General features: G+C 42.2%; 1 protein-coding gene across 4 annotated transcripts in view; it reads left to right on the top strand.

Moving 5' to 3' along the window:
• Positions 1-650: 650 nt before the first annotated feature.
• TMEM241 (transmembrane protein 241) overlaps positions 651-19,411 on the top strand; it is a 137,283-nt gene continuing 118,522 nt past the window's right edge. For 3 of the 4 annotated variants that reach the window (XR_006707934.1, XR_006707933.1, XM_045459800.1), the window contains exons 1-3: positions 666-821; positions 6,205-6,251; positions 9,213-9,290. Coding sequence is in view for 2 of the 4 variants with exons in the window: in XM_045459800.1 (XP_045315756.1) it covers positions 750-821; positions 6,205-6,251; positions 9,213-9,290 (197 nt within the window). In the remaining 2 variants the exon portion in view is untranslated. Of the gene's footprint in view, positions 822-6,204; positions 6,252-9,212; positions 9,291-19,411 lie in introns of all 4 variants that reach the window. The other variant, XM_045459798.1, reaches the window with a different exon arrangement.

The raw sequence follows: 19,411 nt of genomic DNA, 5'->3' as shown, positions 1-19,411 counted from the left end.
GACAAAGTCCATCAACACGTTTCATGTATGTTTACTACTATTTGCCAGAAACCTAACTAGGTAAATTTTCTAACCTATATACTAGGAATAGGGGCTGTGCTTGAAACTCCACTTTCAGGAGGATTTATTTTATGTAAATTTCAACACAATGGAATGACTTCTCTTAAAAAAAGAGAGAAAAAAAAAAACAAAAAAAACAAAAAACAACTACATTCATTCCAGCTCCTCAGGCTTCCTTCTTTTAAAATAACACTTATCATTAACTTTTTGGTGTCGTTTGCAAAAGTAATACAGACCCGGTGTAGAAAACAGGGCAAATTCATTAAAGCATATAAACATGTTCGTCCCATCGTTTAGATGACAGCTATGAACATTTTTCTTTAAACGGTAATGCAATGTCGTGAACTGTTTTGTAAACTGCTTTTTTCCCCTTGTCTGCCATTTTCGACTTTTTTTACAGGGACTAGTGTCCGCCCTTTCCCCGCAGGCGGTGGGGTCGGTCTCAGCCCCGGCCCGGCGATCTTTCTCCCCCTACCTCCCAAAACAGCAGAGAGCGACCTCGCCCACAGGGCAGCTGCCAGGCCCGCGGCGGCCGGGTCCCTTTAAGAGGCAGGCGCCAGGGGCGGTCCCCGCGCGGATTGGCCGAGCTTGGAGCCACGTGGCTGTCCTGGCAGCTGTGGCTGTGGCCTTGCTCCGGGGGCTGCCGCGGAGCTGCCGCGGGGTTCCCGGATAGGGGCGCGGGTTGCCCGATGTGCGTGAGGAGGTGCCTGGTGGGCCTTACCTTTTGTACCTGCTACCTGGCGTCTTACCTCACGAACAAGGTGAGGGGGGCTGGCGCGGGGTGGCGATGATTGCACGTGGGAGATCGGAGCCCCCACATCGTACGTGGAACAGATGCAGCCTCCAGCTTTTTAACCTGATTTTTCCTGATGGTAGTGGAGAGGAAGCCGACTCTGTGTGGAATGCTCATTTAGAAATAGGATTTGCTGGACTGCACTGGCCCTGTTTCCGGTCCTGTAAAGCATCCTTTACATTTCCTGGGACAACGAATTTTTTAAAATTAAATTTATTTATTTTTTTTAATGTTTATTTATTTTTGAGAAAGAAAGAGAGCGTAAGTAGGGGACACCAAATTTTTTGACTGGTGAATTCCCAGGAACTTAATTTTGGGTTGTGCATACTACTTTTCAGGGAAAAAAAGCAATTGGCTCTTGTTCTTTCGCGGCAGGAAGAGTAGAAGAAATCTGACATATCCTGCCTTTTTTTCTGAAACACGCCCCTGCCCTAGAAACCCACATCGTTCCACAAGCTTTTATTTTTAATTTAATTTTTTTTTTATTTTTAAAGTTTTATTTATTTAATAATCTCTACACCCAATATGGGACTCAACTCATTACCCTGAGCTCAAGTCAAAGTTTTTCCAACTGAGCCAGACAGGCACCCCCCTCCCCCCAACCAAGCTTTTAAACAGAAGAGATCAATCCATTTCCATATCCATCTTTCCCTCACACCACTGATAGCCAATCTTTTTTTTTTCTTTTTTTAATGTTTATTTATTATTGAGAGAGAGAGAGAGAGACAGCAAGAGCAGAGGAGGGGCAGAGAGAGGGAGACAGAATCTGAAGCAGGCTCTAGGCTCTGAGCCATCAGCACAGACAGAGCCCAATGTGGAGCTGGAACTATGAACCCTGAGATCATGACCTGAGCCGAAGTCAGAGGCTTAACTGACTGAGCCACCCAGGTGCCCTTGGCAGTCCTTTTATTTATTTATTTATTTTTAACGTTTATTTATTTTTCAGACAGAGAGAGACAGAGCATGAACAGGGGAGGAGCAGAGAGAGAGGGAGACACAGAATCTGAAACAGGCTCCAGGCTCTGAGCTGTCAGCACAGAGCCCGATGCAGGGCTCGAACTCACGGACCATGAGATCATGACCCGAGCCGAAGTCGGACGCTTAACCGACCAAGCCACCCAGGCGCCCTGCCAGTCCTTTTTAAAATATGTCTCCACCCCAGACATTTCCACTATATTCAAGAGTTTTTTGTGGAATTATTTTTGAAAATAAAATATTTATAAAGTTAATTTTCTTTAAAGTAATGTCATGAAACTCTTTTTTATGAAAATCCAGAAAAGCAGTGGTGCCATGTTTTTATTTTGTTAGGAGGGAGAAGCTGGCCTTGGATTAGGACCACACAGGGAAATGTTACACTTTTGAGGGCTAGGGTGGGGCATCCCCTCTTGTCATAGAGTTTGGCTGGACACCAAGACAAAGTGGGGGATACCAGGCCCAGGACCACCTTCCCCCATTGTAGGGTCTTCCCTGCCCATCCCCCTCAAAACCCAAACCCCTCTTGCTCTCTGGAAAAGGACTGTTAACCAATAGCATTTCCTTATACCTTCTCTCTTAACGTGAGGACTGTCTTCAGAATACTCAGATGATGCACCAGAACCCTGTCAGAATCCTTCCTCCCATCCAGTTGATTTTTAGTTTCGGTGATGGGCCTTTGAAGATCCATTAATACTGCCTTCCTGGGAGACAGTGATGGGTTTGTATCCTGGCTCCACTTAGCTTGGTCTTTGGGACTTAAATTTCTCTAAAGCTAAGTTTTTTAACTTTAAGATAGTATTAACAAGTCCTTTCAAAAAGTCGTTCTGTGGATTAATCAAAATGATGTTACTGAGTTGACTGGCCAAGTGCCCAATATCATGGTAAATAAGGTAAGTGGTGATTACTCTAGAAGGAAGGAAAGACAATCTTTTGCATATGGGGTGACCCAGTAATTAGCTTTTAACAGATTTGTTTCTTCCTCACAGGAAGCTAAACTAAAAGATTTATTTTAGCACCTTTTCTAGAATATGTGAATTTGTGAAATCCTAGCCTTTTCATTCAACTATTCTAATTTGTCTAGTTAACCTGATGAACATATTGATAATATTTCACTTAAAAACAAAATGACCTTCCTTTTATTTCTATATAATCATCAGACAGAGAAGAGTGACAAGTCTTTCATGAAAACCCATGAGCCAGGCGGGCATTGGTTAAAAAACAGAGTATCTAAGCAAAACAATCCAGCAGGCAGATAACACTTAGTTCACAGAAATTTATACTGGATGCACATTGGCATCTGTGGCATTATTGTTATATTTATTGGGGTCCCTCACCATTTTATTTATTTTATTTTTTTTAAAAATTTTTTTTTTTCAACATTTATTTATTTTTGGGACAGAGAGAGACACAGCATGAACGGGGGAGGGGCAGAGAGAGAGGGAGACACAGAATCGGAAACAGGCTCCAGGCTCTGAGCCGTCAGCCCAGAGCCCGACGCGGGGCTCGAACTCACGGACCGCGAGATGGTGACCTGGCTGAAGTCGGACGCTTAACCGACTGTGCCACCCAGGCGCCCCGGGGGCCCCTCACCATTTTATAGTCAATGTTATAAAGCTGGATTACCGTCCATGTGCATCATGCTTCAAGGTGCTAGAGAAAAAGAAGCCAAACTGTCCTGTCTCTAGGAATATCTACTCCGAGTAATAAAAATTGTAGGTTTCCAAGGACCCTCAGAACTTAAACAACAAATCCTTTTCCATTTTCCGTGATGGTTTGGAGTGCTTTGGTTTAGGGCTCTTGGGAGTGTTGGAGCAGATCAAAAGCAGAAGGCAGAGGGAAGGGGAGGGGAGGAGACTGTACAAAGGGGAAAGAAATGGAGTCAAGAGTAGCAGCAGGCAGATGTGAGGCCCAGGTAGGGGTGGGAGAGGTAGTCCTTCATAATGGGACTATGGTAGGGACTTTGTAGCTCTTAGATGATGCCATTGTTTCAAATAGGACAGTCGTGCTTCTTTCTGGCAGCCATAACAGGTTGGCTTGGACCAAATAGGGGCCAAGTGAGAAGGGAACTGTGCAGTGAGCCCCCCAGCATATAATCTCTGCCAAATGATTTTTCTTTTGAATTAGTGAACATGATTTTGTGTTTAGAGATAGGATCCACTCTTCCAGTTTTTAGAAGACTCTGTGCTACTTTTTTAATGTTTATTTATTTTTGAGGGGGGGGGGGCGGAGAGAGGGAGAGAGAGAGGGAGAAAGCAACCAGGGGAGGGGCAGAGAGAGAGGGAGGCAGAAGATCCAAAGCAGGCTCTGCGCTGACAGCAGAGAGCCCGATGCAGGGCTTTAACCCACGAACGATGAGATCATGACCTGAGACAAAGTCAGATGCTTAACCAACTGAGCCACCCAGGCGCCCCATGCTAGTTTTTTAATTTTCCTATTTCTCAGGGTAGTTTTCTCCTCTAACTATTTCCCTCTGTATTTGCAAAAAAGAAAATTCATTGAAAAAACTCTTGTCTATTTTAGGCCCAGCCTTTCTAGTGTTAAAAGAATGGTTGATTTTAGTTTGAACAGCAAGTGTTTTGGCTCTCCTGACCTCGTATCTGAGGTGTTCCTCCAGCCTGTGGGAGGTCCTGGCAGTAACCAGGCTTAGGGCCCAGGCAGCCACCAGCCCTTCTTCCCCTCACAGCTATTAAGCTTTCAGCCTGGGGACAACGTCCACATCTGTTTTCCTTTCAAAGACTCCCAAATTGCTCCTTCTTTCTCCATGAGAAGTGCTCACTGCTGTTCCACTGAATAGCCTTTTGCTCTGAGCAACACTTTTCAGTGGCCTGAGGAACTGCTAAAGAATGAATATTAGGACTTAGATTGCATTTGTCAGAGATTTCGCTTTTCACTGTTGTCACTCTTCTTTAGCAAGGTCAGGTAAGAGCTTCAGCATTTCGTCTCCCCCCAGGATGTAGGACAAAGCCCAGCATACACTAAACTAAATAAATATTTGCTGTCTTCAAGAAGGTTGTTTAGGGTGATAGAGCACATGGCCCAGATGCTCACTTATTCATCCTTTCTCTGTTTTAGAATGAAAATATCAGGGAAAAGTGGGAAGGAGCCTATTGACCTATGTGAATAAACAGACTTCAGAGAAGAAGAAGGTCCATTTTTTTTAAGTTTTTTTTTTAATGTCTTATTATTTATTTTTGAGAGAGAGAGAGAGAGAGAGAGACAGAGTATGAGTGGGGGAGGGGCACAGAGAGAGGGAGACACAGAATCCAAAGCATTACCAGGCTCTGAACCATCAGCACAGAGCCCGACACGGGGCACCCAACAAGGGGCTTGAACTCACAAGCTGTGAGACCGTGACTGGAGCCAAAGTCCTGGACACCCAACCGACTGACCCACCCAGGGGCCCTGAAGGTCCATTTCAAGTAAATACAGAGCACAGGCAGTTAGCTGTAATCGTGACATTTAGGAGCTCACACTAGGAGGCCTATGTATAGGTTAATCCATGGGAAAAAATAGGTATGTAAATTTGCCTAACACCAGTCCACTCTATTTTTACATCATGTGAAGAATCAGTAGAGTCCTTGCCTTGAGCCTTTAATGGTTTTTAAACTTTACAAAAAGTCTTAGTGCTCAATGGTAGGAAAAATAGGAAAAGATATCCAGAAAGACAAAACACAGTCCCGTTTCATAAAGTGTTATAAAAGACATAATAGAAAAACAAGTTGTTGACCTTAGCCAAGTTGGTTTAAAAAAAAAAAAAAATCCTTAAAATTCTAAAGCACAGGGAAAGGTATGATGCCTAAGCACTATTAGTTTAAAAACAAAAAACAAAAAAACTACCTTTAGAATGCAAAAGCCAAATGCCCCCAAATGGAAGGAAAACAAAGGAAATAAACACTAGGATGCAGTTCTTGCTTGAAGAGAATCAAAGAAGGGGGTTGGATTTTGAGGTAAATTGGACAGTAGATAAAGCAGGTACCCTGAGAAAAGAGAGTGCGTCCAGGGGTTTGTCCGGTTTTCTTGAATTACTGCAGTTCCAACATGACTTCCCCTGAGGCCTGGGAAGATACTGAGTTGTTGGACATCCACAGCACCAGACCCAGCTGCTGTGCGGCCCAATTTGCTGATGATACCAGTTCTATTTCCCCACCAAGAGGTGGTTAGGCTTCTGGCGACCCTGGGGAAAAAAGACCCGCTCTTTTTAGTATGACTTGGAAGGTCTTTTTTTTTTTTCCCATGTATGATTTTGGGGGGAAGGGTAAAAGCCTTTTTGAAACTTGAGTATACTTATATTTCTTCAATAGGGCTTTCTTTGATTATACAGTCTAGCAATTCTCTATAATTTGAAAATGTCCATTAATCTGCTCTTTGTTTTTCAGTATGTCCTGTCTGTCTTGAAATTTACCTACCCTACATTATTCCAAGGGTGAGTATCTTTTATGCTCTTTGTACACATATGTGAGACATGTCCAACCAGCATCATTAAATGTTCCTTAAAATATTTTTAATGACTACATAGATTTTTTTTTTTTTTTATCAAATAGACATACTGTAATTTATTTAGCCCTTCTATTAGTGGGCATTAAATTGTGTCCCATTTTGGGGGTATAAAAATAGTGTTGTCAGACATATTTTTGTATCCAAGTTTGTCGAATTTCTAGCTATTTCTTTGGAATAGATTCCTATATAAGAAATTTGGGTTAAAGAATATGAACTTCTGGGTTTTTTTTTATTTTTTTTAATGTTTATTTATATTTGGGACAGAGACAGAGCATGAACAGGGGAGAGTCAGAGAGAGAGAGAGAGACACAGAATCTGAAGCAGGCTCCAGGCTCTGAGCTGTCAGCACAGAGCCCGACGCGGGGCTCGAACTCACGGACCGTGAGATCATGACCTGAGCCAAAGTTGGACGCTTAACTGACTGAGCCACCGTGGCGCCCTCCCTCTGCCCTGCCCCGGGCCGCTGTCTCTCAAATGACTATTGACATTTTGAGCTTGGTAATCCTTTGTTATGGGGGCTGGTCCTGCACACTGTAGGATGTTTGGCAGAGTCCCTGGCTACAACTCACCAGATGCCAGTTAGCAACCCTCCCCTCCCCCACCCCCTGTTGTGACAACCAAAAATGTCTCTAGATATTGCCAAATGTCCCCTAGGGGGAAGAATCATACGGGTTGAATGCCACTGCTCTAGGTCACACTGTTGGAGGGCATGACCCATATCTGTCTGTTCTGCTTGGCTGGGTTAGTGAAGGTTTCACAAAGGAGGCATAAAAACTGGATCTGGTAGGATGAGCAGGTGTTCACCAACACACAAAGAGGTAGGAGAACATGATGTGTCAAGAGGGCAGCATGTGGAGACTCCTAGAAGTAGAAAGTGACCTGACACATTCCCGAGGCTGTCAGCTGTTCAGTGTGGCTGGAATGTAGCTGCCCATGGCAGATGCACCGGAGCTGATCCTGGAGAGGGGTGGGTGCCTGTCCAGGAAGGCTTGTGTGTCACTCGCAAGTGACTTTATCCCCGTAGGCCTGCAGTTCTCAACTGTTGTGTAGCAACACATGGGTGTGTTGTAATCACTTCCGTGGTGAGGTGTCTCAAGTCATAACTAAAAATAAGGTTTTGAAATCTATGAATTATTCACCTAAAGTAAAGCAATTAGAGTGAAACAGGGTGAAGTTATTGCCTGTAGTACCCTCTCACTCATTTTGAAGTCTGCTGTGCTTTGTACAGTGGGAAGGGCAGGGATGCTTAATTAATTAACTAATTAGTTAGCTAATTTAAATTTTTTTTAAAGTTTGTTTTCAGAGAGAGAGAGAGAGCAAAAGTTGGGGACGGGCAGAGAGAGAGGGGAGGGAGAGAATCCCAAGCAGCCTCCACACAGTCAGTGCAGAGCCTGATGCAGGGCTTGAACCCACAAACTGTGAGAGTTGGATGTTTAACCAACTGAGCCACCCAGGTGCCCCAGGGGTGCTTATTTTATAACCTGTGCTCCCCTTGTACTTGGCATGCAGAGGAAGAATGTCTCACTTGATCCCAAGTGTCTTATGGCAGAAAAGAGACTGGGAACTGCATCTGGCCACCTGGGAAGAATCAATCAACTGGTTTTGTTTTGTTTTGTATTTTGTGTTTTGGGTTTTTTTTTGTGTGTTTTTTGAGAGGGGTGGGGCACAAGTGAGCGAGTAGCAGAGAGAGAGAATCCCAGAAGGGGCAGAGGGAGAGAGAGAGAGAGAGAGAGAGAGAGAGAGAAAGGCGGTACTCGTCCAAAGCACGATTCATGTTTTTACCCCAATGGGCTGGTGCTCACCCAAAGCAGGGCTTGTGTTCACCCAAAGCAGGGCTCCAGCTCACCTGACGTGGGACTCAAACTTGTGAACCATGAGATCGTGACCTGAGCTGAAGTCAGATGCTTAATGACTGAGCCACCCAGACACCCTTGTTTTGTTTTGTTTTTAAAGAAATGATGCCTTTTTATTTTAAATGTTTATTTATTTTTGAGAGAGAAAGTGGGGGAGGGGCAGAGAGAAGGGGACAGAGGATCTGAAGTGGGCTCTGTGCTGACAGCAGAGAGCCCCATGCAGGGATCGAACTCACAAACTGTGAGATCATGACCTGAGCCAAAGTCAGGCTGTTAAGTGGCTGAGCCATCCAGGCACCCCAAATCAAACATTTTTAAAACAAGCAAGTGGCAAAATGAAGTTTGCCTTCTAGAACAAGCCCTTTGGCTGCAGGTAGAGAATGAAAGTTGTGAGGCCATCCTGGCGATAGGGACACCAGTTTGGGGACTGATACTGGAGTTGAGGAGTGCCACGATGGGAGCCTGCATTAGGCAGAGGCAGAAGAGGTGGGGAAGAGAAGACTTGGTACTCTAGAACTGTTATGGGGATGCGTTCAATAGGATTTTGCGAGCAGATGAGAGAGGTGACTGAGGAGAGAAGAGCTAGGATGACAGCTAGGCTCTGGTTTGGCTGATTAGGGGCAGAGGACGAAAATCAGAATGAGGAAGGGAAATTCAAGGTAACGTTTTAGGCAAGTTATCATTGGGTGCTTGTGGGGTGTCAGGGTGGCGGTATCCGGGTGGGCGTAGGGATTTGGAAATCATCAGTTCAAGGATGATGGGAGAAGTGGGGACTGTGGGGGAGGTTGTTCAGGAAAAGTCTAGAATAAGAAGAGAAGAATATCAGTGTCAGCACTGAATGGTACAGCTGGATTCGAGAATAATACAGGTTGAGAAGGAGGGGCCTGGGATGCTAGTTAGGAGAGAATGGGAGAAAAGAATTGTAGGAAGGCTTGGATGTGTATATTTGTGTCAGCCAGGCGCTCTGCCAGGTCTGGATGGCATATGAGACTATGGCACTCTCTTAAATTCACATTGGCCTTTGTCTTTTTCAGGTGGCAGACGTTAATTGGTGGACTTTTGCTTCATGTGTCATGGAAACTGGGCTGGGCTGAGATCAACAGCAGTTCAAGGTAGAACAACATCTTCTTGCTTGATTCATGATTCATACCCTGCATTCTCTTCACATTATTTAATCTTTTCTGGTGTTACACTGGGAAACACAGATGTTTATTTGAGTTGCTTGATCTCTTAGTTCCCTTTGAACCTTGGGATTTTAATGCTTTTATAATCACATAGAACTGAAGGAGTGTGTTTTCCTGCTTAGTGATGTTACTAATATAATATTAAAATTAATCAAGATGCATAACTTATAATACTGTATTAATTGGGCTTTGTTTTAGATCATAGGAGCACAACGAATGAGTTTTTATTTATGTTTAATTTAAAAAATGTGTTTTTTTAACATTTATTCATTTTTGAAAGATAGAGATACAGAGCATGAGTAGGAGAGGGGCAGAGAGAGAGGGAGACACAGAACCCGAAGCAGGCTCTAGGCTTTGAGCTGTCAGCACAGAGCCTGATGTGGGGCTTGAACTCACAAACCATGAGATCATGACCTGAGCCGAAGTCAGATGTTTAACCGACTAAGCCACCCAGGAGCTCAGATGAATGAGTTTTTTGTGTGTGTTTTTTTTTATAAGTTAAAACTTTTTATTATATTATATTAATTATAAATTAATATATTATATTATATTATATTATATTATATTATATTATTTATTAAAAATAATTTTTAAATTATTTTCATTATAATTTTTTATTATAAATTTTTAATTTATTTTTGGTAGACAGAATACTAGCAGGAGAGGAGAAGAGAGCCCCTATAATTTTTTTTTTATGTTTTTTAAATTTATTTTTGAGAGAGAGTGACAGAGTATGAGCAGGCAAGGGGCAGAGAGAGAGGGAGATGCAGAATCTAAAACAGACTCCAGGCTCTGAACTATCAGCACTGAGCCCAACGTGGGGCTCGAACTCACAGACCATGAGATCATAACCTGAGCCAGAGTCAGATGCCCAACTGACTGAGCCACCCAGGCACTCCTCGATGAATGAGTTTTTAAATGAACTTAAAATTTTTGGAAATTTTTAATTTTGAAATTACTTACTACTTTACAGAAGAGTTTGAAATAATGCAAATAATTTCCATACCCTTTACTCCTATTCCTCATTCTTTTATCTTGCTTCTCCTATAATTTTCTCTTGAGATTTATGTATATGTATACATATATATGTATATATATATGTATATATATATATATATATATATAATTTTTTCTAAACTATATGAGAGTAAGTTGCAGATTTGAGAGTAAAATGCCCCTTCTAAATTCATAAGTGTGTATTTTCTAAGAGGAAGGACATTTTCTTACTTCACTATAGTATAGTAATCAAAATGAGGAAATTAATATTGATGCAATACTATTATCTCATCTACAGACCAAACCCATATTTTTCCAATTTTCTCAATAATATCCTTATAATGTAACTCCCACCCTGCCCCCCCCCACCCACCGCCCTGCCGAATTCTGATCCAGGGTTCAGTTCAGATCACACATTATATTATATATTAGTTGTTATGAATCTCTTAAGGCAACTTGTCAAATACATTTAAAAGAAATCTCAAAAACCGTGACATTTTTCAGACAAAATTACAACCTGAATTGGCTAGCCACTCCTGCCTCACCTAGGTAAATTCTTATGATTCTTCCAGAACATCATGCCTCATCTGAAATGATGCGCAAAATGAAGAGCAAATGGAGTCAAAGTTTATATGGACAAGGCAGACAGCTCTACTGAATGATCAGGCCAGGTCACTCACCTGTATAATATCCTTACCTTCACAAAATGAAGATACTTTTGAAGATACTTTTATATGTGATATTTAAGCAGAGGTCTTACTTTATTTATACTCCATTGTTATGGTGGATTGTTCAGTGAGAACTGGGTCTTCATTTAAACAAATAAGTGCCTTGCACCCCAATGTTTATAGCAGCACTATCGACAATGGCCAAAGTATGGAAAGAGCCCACATGTCCATTGACAGATGAATAAAGAAGATGTGCTTTATATATCCATATCCACACACACACACACACACACACACACACACACACACAATGGAATATTAGCGATCAAAAAGAATGAAATCTTGCCATTTACAACAATGTGGATGGAACAAGAGTGTATTATGCTAAGCGAAATAACTCAGAAAAAGACAAATACCATATGATTTCACTCATATGTGGAATTTAAGGTACAAAACAGATGAACATAAGGGAAGGGAAGTGAAAATAAGATAAAAACAGAGAGGGAGACAAACCATAAGGGACTCTTAATTAAATACAGAGAACAGACTGAGGGTTGCCAGCAGGGTGTTGGATGGGGGGATGGGCTAAATGGGCAAGGGGCATTAAGGAGGGCACTTGTTGGGATGAGCACTGGGTGTTATATGTAAGTGATGAATCACTAAATTTTATTCCTGAAATCGTTATTACACTATATGTTAACTAACTTGGATTTAAATTAAAAAAATAAATTAATTTAAAAAATAAAAATAAATATGTGCCCTGAATTCACAAGGCCTGTGATAGTTCTAATATTCAGTTAAATAATGAAGCATGTTGATTCCAAATGGTTTCATTTATTCCTCCACAGAGGCAAGAGATTGGTCTAGAATGCAGGTACTAACGGTCAGATTGTGGACTGGGGTCCACTGGTGCTCATCAACACGGGTCCTCTACTCTGTTTACAATGCCCCTGACTACAATTATCTTATAATTTCTGTTGGTGAATTATTTACTTCATAATAGTCGTTTAAACATTACTTTGGCCCTGTTTCCTTAAGAGCTAAGCCATTGGTTCCCACTTAAAAAACATTTTTCCTGTGAGAAAATATACATAATATAAATTTTACCATTTTTAGACCATTTTTAAGTGTACAGTTCAGTGGCATTAAGTGCATTCACAATGTTGTGCAACCATTACCAGAATTTTTCTATCATCCCAAACAGAACAAACAGTAACTCCCCATTCTGCCTTCCCTCCATCCAGTCCCTGGTAACCACTGTTCTATTTTCCATCTCTATGAATTTACCTATTCTGGATACCTCACTTCAGTGGAATCATACAATATTTGTCCTTTTGTGACTTAACATAATGTCCTCAGAATTGTTACATGTGTCAGAATCTTCTTCGAGAAGCTGAATAATATTCCATTGTATGTATACCACAGTTTGTTTATCCATTCATCTCTTGATGGAATTCTTCATACTTCTGCCTTTTGGGGGAAGGGAAGGAGGAATGACTGGTAGAGCTGAGTAAAGTCAAAGACTCTCAAGGTTCATTCCCTGAAAAGAATGATCCTCCAACAGTAGAAATTTGAGACCCACTAGACACTGTTGTCCTTTGAGCTTGCGTGATGCTAGGTTCTACCCATTGCAGATCTGTGGGCACGTTCCCTTTCCGTCCCCCTGCTAAATTCTCAGGGACCTTTTCACTTCTATCGCCTGTACTTCCTCAGGTGGCTTCACATCCTTACACACGACGTTAGCTCGGTTAAGCGCCTTATCAAAGATCCTAGTGTCTTAGTGAATCTTATGCTTAATAACTGCTGCAACAGCACAGCATTTCCATTTTCCACAGATTCTCAGCAAAGGGGAGTTACCAGATGTCTAGCAGCAAGGACCCAGCACCCATGTTCCTTCATGTATGCCTGGGCTGGGTGTGTGTTTGCCATGGTTGCTGTTTCCTACTAGGCTTGGCTTTCCGATTATGTTACTAGAGAACCAAAGCTTGGCCTTGCTGTGTGACTGTGCACTTGTGTGGAGGTGGCAGAGGTTGGACTCTACTAAAAATGGAAACAGCAGCAGGTGGACAGGGTGGAGTCCTCTGGGTCATCGTAGAGTGGGGATTGTACCAGTGGGGCTGGAGGGTGGTTTCCAAATCGGTATTTAATAACATATACCATGAGAGCTCATTTAGACCCCTTATAGCCTGGGGTGCAGCAGAATCCAAGATTACCTCTTAAAACAAGTTCCAGAACCTGGCACCACATTTCCTACTTTGCAGAGAGGCCATTCTGCTGTGTTCGTTAGTCTCTGGCCATGTCATGACTCCACTAAGTGACCCGATAGAATCCATCTCCAAGATTTTTACTCAGCAACCAGCAATCACCAAGTGTTGGATGATGCTTTAGAGGCCTTCTGTCTTGGGAAAGATCACACTGGCTTTCAGTCGCAAGCTTGTCCTTATACCGGCAGCCCTACTGCCATTGCCAACCTGCCGCAGAATGTTCAAGTGATTTTTCTAGCAGATGTGGGAGCCCTGGCTATAGGCTGTGTTTCCAGAACGTGATCTAGAACACCGTGACAAGACATTTGACAGTGAGACCATGGCACTCTTTACTGGATTCTCGAGCCATTGCTTACGGAATCAGGTGTGATTTCGTTGGAGACATTACATGCCATCCTCCGGTCCCTTTATGACCAGACTACATGTTTAAATAAAAACATTTCGAAAGTAAATTTTAATGTACTTACTACTTTTTGTTCACTCTACCTAAGACAGCAAATTTTTAACTCTCAAGTTTTCAAGGATGAGAAGTTCTAAGTTAATAATGCTATACCGCAATGCCTTTGTGACCAGGGATTTCTAACAGATGAAGGAGAAAGCTCCACTCGTTAATTTTCCATTGGGGATCTTTGCTAGAGAACTATAAAACATTTCTTTGGTAGGGGAGCCTGGGTGCCTCAGTTGGTTGAGCATCTGACTCTTGATTTTGGCTCAGCTCATGATCCCAGTGTCATGGGATGGACCCCACGTCAGGCTCCACGCTGCCCCTCTCCCTCACTCTCACTCTCTTTTTGCAAATGAAAAAAATTTTTTTCTGGGGCATCTGGGTGGCTTAGTCGGTTAAGCATCCATCTCTTGGTTTCAGCTCAGCTCGTGATCTCACAGTTTGTGGGTTTGAGCCCTGCATCTGGCTCTGCACTACTGATGTAGAACCTGCTTTGAATTCTCCCTCTCTCTCTCTCTTTCTCTGCCACTCCCCCACTCCCACACTCATTCTCTCTCATAACAAATAAAGAATACTTTCAAAAAATTTTCTTTGATAAAACCTCCAAGTTAACTCAGTCCTGTCCCTAAAGAAACGAACAGTGAGCCAATCAATTAGGATGCTTCTTTTTATGATTAATTATTTGTTTTTAAGCGAGATAGCTTGTCTTCATCAAAGCTACTGGTGGTTGGAATTTCTCAAATATGTTTTTTAATGTGTTGTATTTCATTTTGAGTGACCTGTAATTTTACGAACAGTTACCTTTGCTCACAGAGGAGAGTTAACATAAAATCCATGTGTTTTTGATCTTTTTTCCTATTGTGTTTTTTCGCCAGAGGAATGCTTTATGTATATTACGTAGAAATTACTTTGGGGGGAGGATAAAACCAGCTTTCAAAGCATTCTCAGGAAACACGGAGAACCACTGCAGGGACGTAATGTTAATAAAATCTGATTGGTTTTGGTGTGGTGATTATGGTTATTCCCCAGAGAAGAGTCCATGAGGCCAGGGATGGTAGAGGACAGGAATTTTTTTTTCAGCTTTATTGAGGTATAGTTGTCAACTAAAATTGTAAGATGTTTAAAGTATACATTGTGGTAATTTGATATATGTACACATTGTGAAAGATTCCCTCCATCCAATTAATGAACACACCCATCACGTCACTTTATTTATTTATTTATTTGGGTGAGAACATTTAAATTCTACTTTTCTAGGAAATGTCAATGACACAACAACACAGTGTTATCAACTGTAGTCACCATTTGATACATTAGATTCTAAGACTTTATTCGTCTTATAACTGAAAGTTTGTACCCTTTTCCCAATCTCCTCTATTAACCTGCCCCCAGCCCCTGGCAACCACCTTTCTGTTCTGTTTCTGTGAGTTTGACTTTTTGTTTGTTTGTTTTCTTTGTTTTTCTTTTTCTTTTTTTTTAAGACTCCACATATAATTCCAAATACCATGCAGTATTTTTCTTTCTTGGGACAGGATTTTTGGACCTTCGGAGTTTATAGTGGCTGCTGGTCATGGCTATACCACCCTGCAGGGCATAGGAATCTGCTGAACTCACACTTCAGTGTAGACTGCACCTCATGTCACTGTTGCTTTGTATCCATACAGTGTCTTGCAACAACTCAGCTCTGCCTTTGTGGCATGAAAGCCACCATCGACTACATACACAGATGGGTGTGGCTGTGTGCCAATAAAATGGTATTTCGGCAATAGGCAACAGGTGGGATATGGCCCATGGGTCATAGTTTGCTGACTCTTGTTCTAAGTTATGCTCTGTGAGAAACAGTATAATCACAGGGTTTTTGGGTTCAAGTGATATTAGGGCTGAACTTTGTTAAGGGAGTTGACCCTCTGTGAGTCAGAGGAAGAGTAAAGAATGAAGGAGGAAAGGTCGAAGAATATTAGGAAAGAGGGACAGTAGTGAGTAGGATTCTTGAAGGACCATGTTCACCAGGATTGGACCCCCCAAAATGAAATCTAGGTATCCGCTCTAAGTAGGGAGTAGGGAGTTAATATATGTAAAAGTGCTTGTAAACTGTAAAGCAAATATTGACTTAATAATTGTAAGATACTACTGTTTTTGGCAATGCCAATAGGCAGTATGAATCCTAGTATCTTGGTGGCTTGGTACTGTTTTTTAAGTTTATTTATTTATTTTGAGAGAGAGAAAGAGTGCATGCAAGGGGCAGAGAGAGGGGGAGAAAGGGAATCTTAAACAGGGTCTGCATTGTCAGCGCAGAGCCTGACTCGGGCTCGAACCCACCAACTGTGGGATCATGACCTGAGTTGAAATCAAGATGCTCAACTGACTGAACCACCTAGACTTGGTATTTTTATGTTTGGAAACTATTTTTAGCTCCACTAGGTGTCAGCATAACGCAGAGAATTTTCAAGAACTCAGCTCAAAAGGCCCTCATAAACAGATAAACTTCTGAGTGTTTTGAGGGAGCAGATGTTCCTTCCATAATGCATGCTCTATTTGAAAAACAAGTGATTTAATTTAATTAGCCTTCATTTCGATAACAACAGTTTTATAATTCACAGCAACAGACTATTGTTAGCTTCTTGTAAAGTGTTTTATCAGGATCCTTAGGGACAGGAGATGTACACAAAAAAACAAACAAGCCCAAGACTCAAACAAGACACAGTACTTGTGCTTATAAATCATATAAGAAAAACTATGTATCACCACAATTTTCAAACCAGACCCGTGGCAAATAGTACTTTCCCCCAGGAGTTGCTGTGAGATCCATCCCTGCACACATGCACACACACACACACACACACACGCACACACACTTACACACTCACTGGCTCAGCAGTTCCCCAGAGGGCCTCGTACCACAGAGACCCAGCATTCTGTGAGGACCACCTCAAGATTTAATTCCATCATGCCTCCTTTGCTGGCACATAGGACAATGGACAAATAAGCCAGCATGGGAGGTGCCATCTTATAAATTATAGGTGGAGAAAAGGTGCATTAGTGGTATGTGCCTGGTTTGTCCCTAATGTGTAGGTATTTGGCTGCCAGAGAATTATACAGTCTTAGAGCTGGCAGTAGAAGGTGTCTTAGCTCGGGCTGCTATAACAGAAATGCCAGAGATTGGAGATGCCTGGGTGGCTCAGTCTGTTGGGCATCTGACTCTTGGTTTCAGCTCAGGTGATGATCTCATGGTTTGTGAGATCGAGCCCCATGTCAGGCTCTGCCCTGACAGTGTGGAGCCTGTTTCAGATTCTCTCTCTCCATCTCTCTCTGCCCCTCCCCTGTTCACATATGCTCTCTCTCTCTCTCTCAAAATAAATGAATAAACTTAAAAAGAAAAATACCAGGGATGCCTGGGTGGCTTAGTTGGTTAAGCCTTCAACTTTGGCTCAGGTCATGATCTCATGGTTTGTGAGTTTGAGCCCTGTGTCAGGCTCTGTGCTAACAGCTCAGAGCCTGGAGCCTGCTTTGGATTCGGTGTCCCCCCCTCTCTCCTTCTGCCCCTCCCCTGCTTGCTTTCTCTCTCAAAAATAAATAAACATTAAAAAAATTAAAAAAAAAAAAAAAAAGAAAATACCAGGTGGCTTAACCAATAAACACTGATTTCTCACAGTTCTGGAGGCTGGGAAGTCCAAGATCAGGGTACCAGCATGGTAAGGTTCTGGTGAAGACCTCTTCTTGTCTATCTTTTCATCTCCTTCCATGGTGGAGGGGGAGGGAGAGAGAGAGAGAGAGAGAGCACGCGCACTAATCCTATCATGAGGGCTCCACCCTCCTGACCTCATTACCTCCCAAAGGCCCCACCTCCAAATTATCGCAGGGGGGGCAGGATTTCAACACAGGAGTTTGGGGGGGAACACTAGCATGTAGCCCATCGCAGAGGACTGAGTTGGCATAACCCCTCTGGAAGGCAATTTTGTAACTAATGCCACACTTTGATGCATGTGTCTTTGAGCTTCTGTTCCACTTCAGGGAGTTTATCCTGATATTGCAAAAACATGAATATGAAAAGGGAATGTACTCAAAGATAACTATTACAGCATTAGGTTAGTAAAAAGAGGATTAACTTCAGTGTCCAGCAATAGCCTATTATTCACTTATTAATAAATTGGTGATGATTTTTTTGACATGGAAAGATGTTAAGCAGATTATGAAACAATGTGTACAGTAGGATCCCATTTTTGCTGCAGTGTTCATATATGTGCATATAGGCCCTGTTTGGGAGGAGACCTAGCAAGGTATTAACAGTGGTTGTTTTGGGGTAGCAGGATTGCAATTGTAATGTTTTTCTTGATTATCTGTACTTTGAAAATTTTCTAGCGTGGAAAAGTACTACTTTTTTTTTTTAAGTTTATTTATTCATTTTGAGAGAGAGACAAAGAATACACTGGAAGGGCACAGAGAGGAGAGAGAGAGAGAGAGAGAGAGAGAGAGAGAGAGAGAGAGAGAGAATCCCAAGCAGGCTCTACACTGCCAGCGTGGAGCCTGATGTGGGGCTTGATGTGGGTCTCAAACTCATGAACCCATGAGATCATGATCTGAGCCAAAACCAAGAGCGGGATGCTTAACTGACTGAGCCATCCAGGTGCCCCTAAGTACTACTTTTTAATAAGAAAACAAGATAAATTATTATAGGAAACAAAATGACTGCCCCCATGCCAAGTTTCTGAGTTCATGTCTATTGAAGAAGGCATGTTTGTTAATGCAGTTAGTTTTCTGTTGTCACAGTTGTAGGTTACAACATGATTGTTAGAAATGTTTATTGAATTTGAAATTGTTAGAATTACCCATTAGGGCCATTTCAAAGAGGCAAATGGTGGGAAATGTTTTACTTTCATCCCTGTCCTTGAAAACCTAGTAGCTGTAAGCACCAGCAAATCTGTTCAGAGCAAATCCTCTGAAGGGCTTAAGAAAAGTATAGGAAAAAATGTGAATTAGGGTCATGCCTGGAGTTTTCTGGTGTATTTTGATGCTGTTGTTTTCCCCTTGTATCAATCCAGAAAAAGGAAAGGAATATATATTTTTTTAAGTGTTTATTTATTTTTGAGAGAGAGAGAGAGAAAGCGAGAAAGCGTGTATGTACAGAGAGAGAGAGGGAGACACAGAATCGAAAGCAGGCTCCAGGTTCCAAGCTGTCAGCATAGAGCCCGACGCTGGGCTCGAACCCACAAACCATGAGATCATGACCTGAGCCAAAGTCGGATGCTCAACTGATTGGGCCACCCAGGTGCCCCAAGGGAAATATCTTTTTTAAGTTACCAAAGTAATACGTGATGACTCCTTCAGCAAATATTGGAGTGCCTAGCATATATACCAGACATTGTTTTCAGCACAGGGGGTGCATCGTGAACAAAACAGACGAAAATGCGTGCCCTCATAGAGCTTATATTCTAGTTGAGGTAGATGGACAAGAAACAAAGGCAAATGGAAGTACATGATGTGTCAGATGGCAGTAAATACAGAGAAAAATAAAGCCGAGTAGGGGAATAGGTGTGCATGTGCGTGTGCCCGAGTGTGTTCTAGTGGGCGGGAGGGGGGGGTTGTTATTTTATATACTCTAGGTAAGAAGGACTCAGGGATAAGCTGACTTTTTAGCAGAGATCTGAACCTGTGAGAGAGTAGACTCTGCAGGTGTCT

This window comes from Leopardus geoffroyi, chromosome D3 (assembly GCF_018350155.1).
Source record: "Leopardus geoffroyi isolate Oge1 chromosome D3, O.geoffroyi_Oge1_pat1.0, whole genome shotgun sequence".
Taxonomy (NCBI): Eukaryota; Metazoa; Chordata; class Mammalia; order Carnivora; family Felidae; genus Leopardus; species Leopardus geoffroyi.
This window is presented reverse-complemented; position numbering and strand designations above follow the sequence as displayed.